Source organism: Triticum aestivum, chromosome 3B, assembly GCF_018294505.1.
Source record: "Triticum aestivum cultivar Chinese Spring chromosome 3B, IWGSC CS RefSeq v2.1, whole genome shotgun sequence".
Taxonomy (NCBI): Eukaryota; Viridiplantae; Streptophyta; class Magnoliopsida; order Poales; family Poaceae; genus Triticum; species Triticum aestivum.
Genome location: NC_057801.1, coordinates 186,723,550 through 186,728,552, shown reverse-complemented (window position 1 = coordinate 186,728,552; position 5,003 = coordinate 186,723,550). Strand labels below are relative to the sequence as shown.

At 51.2% G+C, this 5,003-nt stretch overlaps 1 protein-coding gene across 1 annotated transcript; it reads right to left on the bottom strand.

The window, feature by feature from the left end:
* Positions 1–1,425: 1,425 nt before the first annotated feature.
* Positions 1,426–1,926, bottom strand: LOC123067442 (uncharacterized; the record flags this gene model as incomplete). Its single annotated transcript, XM_044490234.1, has 1 exon — positions 1,426–1,926. A coding segment is annotated over one exon (501 nt), but the record flags the coding sequence as incomplete, so codon positions are not given.
* Positions 1,927–5,003: the final 3,077 nt, after the last annotated feature.

The following is a 5,003-nucleotide window of genomic DNA, read 5'->3' as shown; positions in this document are numbered from 1 at the left end:
CCACTTCTGTTGACCGATCGGTTGGCTGAGTGGGCTGAGCTGAATAGATTATCCGGATTTGCCATGACGGATGTGGTGGCTCATGTGTGGCCGGATAGGCCTAAGCCGAAGAGTTATTTTGGCTTATTGCAGCAGTTCCTTGGGGCGGTGCCGCATATCAAGGCGATGAAGCGGTCGGCGTGCATAGAGGGTGCACGAATGGTTCTCGCCCGTGTCAAGACGTACTGGATGGAGATGGATGCCACTGATGTTGCCTCCCGGGGTTCGGACAAAAGCCGGTTACCCGCCGAGCACTATTTTGGGGAAGTCCTGCAGGGCGCTCGTTTGATAGAGTCGCAATGCTCGAAAAATGTTATGTTCAAATGACATGTATGCTTTGTGAAACCATGTTTATAATATGAGTGCTTTTTATACTTGTGCGTTCAAGTATTGAAATATCTCCTGTGCCGGCCGTTAATGTATATGTGTATATAACCTAAAAGATGGCAGTCTTCGGCTTCAGCCCCCACGCACATGGTGCGGGGGTGTTTGCAAAAATAGCGCATTTTCACACTTAATCCAATGTCTTGGTCCTGTGAAGGAGGTGGTAGCGTAGCAAACTAGCCAACCAGACTATAATGCTTTATCACTTTCACTTAGCCATAGGAGTTCGAAGGTGGGGCTATGATATAGCCCCTGGGGGCACCGCGCTCTCCGAATTCGGGGCGCGTATGTGCCTGACCGAGAAACGGTCCTTCGTCAAAGCGGAGGAATTCTAGACATTCCGGTAGTCGATCGAGTGGTTGACCAGTCTCTCGCTATATCATGACAGTCAGTTTTCGGCTTTCTCTACTGAGGTGCTCGCCCGGCCGAACAGGGGCACAGTCGCAGTAGTTCTCCTGGTGCCGCGTTAGCCGATGATACGGAACGTAAGGCAGCAAAACCCAGGAGCCGGGCAAACCCAACATTTGACCAAAGACATGATTCGAAGCTGATGCATATAAGGCCTAACTTGAGACGCCGAACACTCCCTAAGGTATTCAGTCTTTATGATAACGGGCAGAACGATGCCCTAAGCCCCTCGTGTCCAGGTACGGCCAAAAATTTCTGACGCGGCCGATGCCAAAACGCCAGCCTCCTCCTCGGTTATGGTAAGAAACCGGGGGATGTGGATCAACAAGAGACAGTAAGAAAGGTTTACGCGGGGTCTTAATCTGAAAAGAATCCTTGCAACGGGTCCCTGCTGCATGTCTGCGCCTGTGTCTCCGTTGTGCTGTATCCTGGACGGGTGTAGCACGCTGTTCATCTGTAAAAGAGAAGAACTTAGTTTGGAAAGATATCGTGCGAGCAATGTATTAAAATAGAGCATGAAAAGAAATGAATGAAGTTGAGCTTTTATTGGTTCTCATTGTTTATGCTCACAGCCCCTTGTAAAGGGGTGTGTGGCTAGGAAGCCCCTGGTTTATTTAAGCCGGACTCGCCTAGCCGTGTCCGGGGTCTTAAGCGACCTTTCAAAGAGATAATGCCGCATGGACCGGGCATTTTAAGTGTAAGAGACGCGTAATGCGGTATTGCGTTAAAGCGGGCGAAAGCTTCACGTCCCAATAGTGCTTGATGGCTACTTTTAAATGGGGCGATATGGAAGATTAGCTTTTCACGACGGAAGTTATCGGATGAACCGAACACAACTTTTAGTAGTAAGGAGCCCGTGCAGTTGGCGTAAGGGCCTGGCGTCACTCCTTTGAAGGAAGTGCTGCTATGGCAAATTTTGGTCGGGTCTATCCCCATCCCGCGGATTGTGTCCGGATATAGCAGGTTTAAGTCGCTACCGCCATCCATTAGGACTTGTGTAAACTGTAGTCCGTTGATTATAGGATCCGATACCAAAGCAGTCCATCCTGCATTTCGAATGTTTCTGGAGTAATCCAGATGGTCGAAAGTAATTGGTTTTGACATCCAATCTCGGGATTCCGCTGGGGTGGACCGTGCGGCGCGTACTTTAGTAGGTGCCGCACTATTGTTCCGTATTATCATGTGAAGTGAGTTTACTGTTTTGACTTCTTGTGGGAAAGTCTTTTGTTTTCCGGTGCTCTGCTTGTGGGGTTTGTCATCGTCTTCGCTTGGTGTGTCGAGCCCCTTGTGTTCAGCATTAAGTCGGCCGGACTGTTTGAAGACCCAACAATCTCGGTGGGTATGGTTTGCACGCTTCCCGGGGGTACTGTAGATTTGACATATCCTGTCCAAAATTTTGTTTAGGTTGGATAGCTCGTCACTGTTGTCTTTAAGAGGCAGTGTTTTGTTGTTCGGTCGAGAGCTTTTGAATCCGACATTGACCGCCGTGTTCTTTGGGCCATTTTCTTTACTCCGGCGCTGATCCTTTCTGCGTCGTGATTTCCCATTTCCATCTGTGACCTCGGATGTAGTTGGGTCGCTGGTGCTGCATCTTGCCAGCCAGCTATCTTCTCCCGCGCAAAAGCGGGTCATGAGGCTCGTTAGCACGGCCATTGTTCTTGGTTTTTCCTGGCCGAGGTGTCTGGCGAGCCATTCGTCTCGGACGTTATGTTTAAAAGCTGCTAAGGCTTCGGCGTCCGGACAGTCGACTATTTGGTTCTTTTTGGTGAGGATCCTGTTCCAGAATTTGCGTGCTGACTCTCCGGGCTGTTGAGTTATGTGACTTAAATCGTCTGCATCCGGAGGGCGGACATAAGTCCCCTGAAAATTTGCTCTAAACGCATCCTCGAGCTCTTCCCAACTTCCAATGGAATTTTCTGGGAGGCTTTTGAGCCAATGCTGAGCTGGCCCTTTGAGCTTGAGGGGTAGATATTTTATGGCATGGAGATCATCTCCTCTTGCCATGTGTATGTGTAGGATGTAATCCTCAATCTAGACTCTGGGGTCTGTTGTTCCGTCATATGCCTCTATGTTTACGGGCTTGAATCCTGCTGGAAATTCATGATCCAGTACCTCATCGGTGAAACATAGTGGGTGTGCGGCGCCCCTGTATTTAGGTGTGCTGTTATCTGCGAACACTCGGCGTGTGGTGTTGCTCTCTGGAGCCCTCTTTTTTGGCCCGTAAATGGACCTGACCGGGCCATCCTTTTTGCGAGGATCTTTATGTGTATCTACGGCGTCCTCGTCAAATTCGGGCAACAGCTTGCGCTTCGGGTAGCTCTTTGCTTGATGACTATTGCCGTATTTGTCTGTAGTCTTGAGTACTTTGTTCCATCTCATTCTGAGTACGTCTTCCGCTGTTTTGAGCTTCCGCTTCTGCTTCTTCAAACTTCTTGCAGTGGCGACGAGCCTTTTGTGAAGGCTCTTATGCTCCGGTGATGTGTCCGGCGTGAGATCGTCTGGACTGTTGTTTTCGCCGGGGATGGGTTGCTTGTCCAATTCATCCTGTTCGGATGGTTGCTTGGTTGCGTGTTCGTCCTCCACTGGTTTGCCCTGCTCCACGGCTTGGTCGTTATGGGTGCTGTTGTTGTCGAGGCGGGACTTTGGGCGGCGCTTGCGTCGCCGTTTTGGTTGCTTCGTCGCGTCCCGTTGTTCCTCGTTATCGCTTCCTTTTGGTGTATCCACCATGTTTATGTCATGAGTTGTGGTGTCTTTCCAGTGCCCTATAGGCGCTGGTTCTTGGTCGTCTCCGACATCGTCGTCCATACCGTCGATGTCTTCGAAGTCGAAGTCTAGCATGTCGGTTGAATCGTCGACAGTGGCTACAAAGTGGGTGGTGGGTGGGCTTTGAATTTCTTCATCATCCGCATCCCAACCATCCTGACCGCAATTCGGCCAGGGCTCTCCTGATAGCGAGAGATACTTTAGCGAATTCAGGATGTCGCCAAAAGGTGAGTGTTGAAAGATGTCCGCGGCGGTGAACTCCATGATTGGCGCCCAATCGGATTCGATTGGAGGGGGCGTAGGAGGTTCGGAGTCCGGCGAGGAGTCTGGCACCTCGGAGTCACGGGCGTCGCAACGGACAAGGTCAGTATTCGGTTCCATCGCCATAGAGGTTGCAGCCCCCGAGGCGGTGTCTGGCCACCCATCCTTGATCTGCGCGGTCGGCTCCGAATTAAGGATCAGAGCGGACTCATGTGCGGCTTCCAGGGCACTGTCCGGCAGCAGAGCTAAATCATGCCCATCGAGACAGTGCGGCACGCTCGGCTGTGGCTCGAATCCATCGAAGATCAAGTCTCCGCGGATGTCAGCCGTGAAGTTTAAGCTTCCAAACCTGACCTGATGGCCAGGGGCGTAGCTTTCGATCTGCTCCAGATGGCCAAGCGAATTGGCCCGCAGTGCAAAGCCGCCGAACATGAAGACCTGTCCGGGGAGAAAAGTCTCACCCTGGACTGCATCGTTGTTGATGATCGAAGGAGCCATCAAGCCTATCGGTGACGACACGGAGGAACTCTCAATGAAAGCACCAATGTCGGTGTCAAAACCGGCGGATCTCGGGTAGGGGGTCCCGAACTGTGCGTCTAGGCGGATGGTAACAGGAGACAAGGGGCACGATGTTTTTACCCAGGTTCGGGCCCTCTCGATGGAGGTAAAACCCTACTCCTGCTTGATTAATATTGATGATATGGGTAGTACAAGAGTGGATCTACCACGAGATCAAGGAGGCTAAACCCTAGAAGCTAGCCTATGGTATGATTGTTGTTGTGATTGTTGTCCTACGGACTAAAACCCTCCGTTTTATATAGACACCGGAAAGGGCTAGGGTTACACAGAGTCGGTTACAATGGTAGGAGATCTACATATCCGTATTGCCAAACTTGCCTTCCGCGCCAAGGAAAGTCCCATCCGGACACAGGACGAAGTCTTCAATCTTGTATCTTCGTAGTCTTGGAGTCCGGCTGATGATGATAGTTCGGCTATCCGGACACCCCCTAGTCCAGGACTCCCTCACTAACCCTAAAACATAGGTGGGGATGGAGTATATATAGTCTAGGGGCGAAGAGGGATACATGGGCCTCGGCCCTACACTGTGTAGACAGGGAAGGCCGGATGTTCGGGCGTCGGGCCGGATG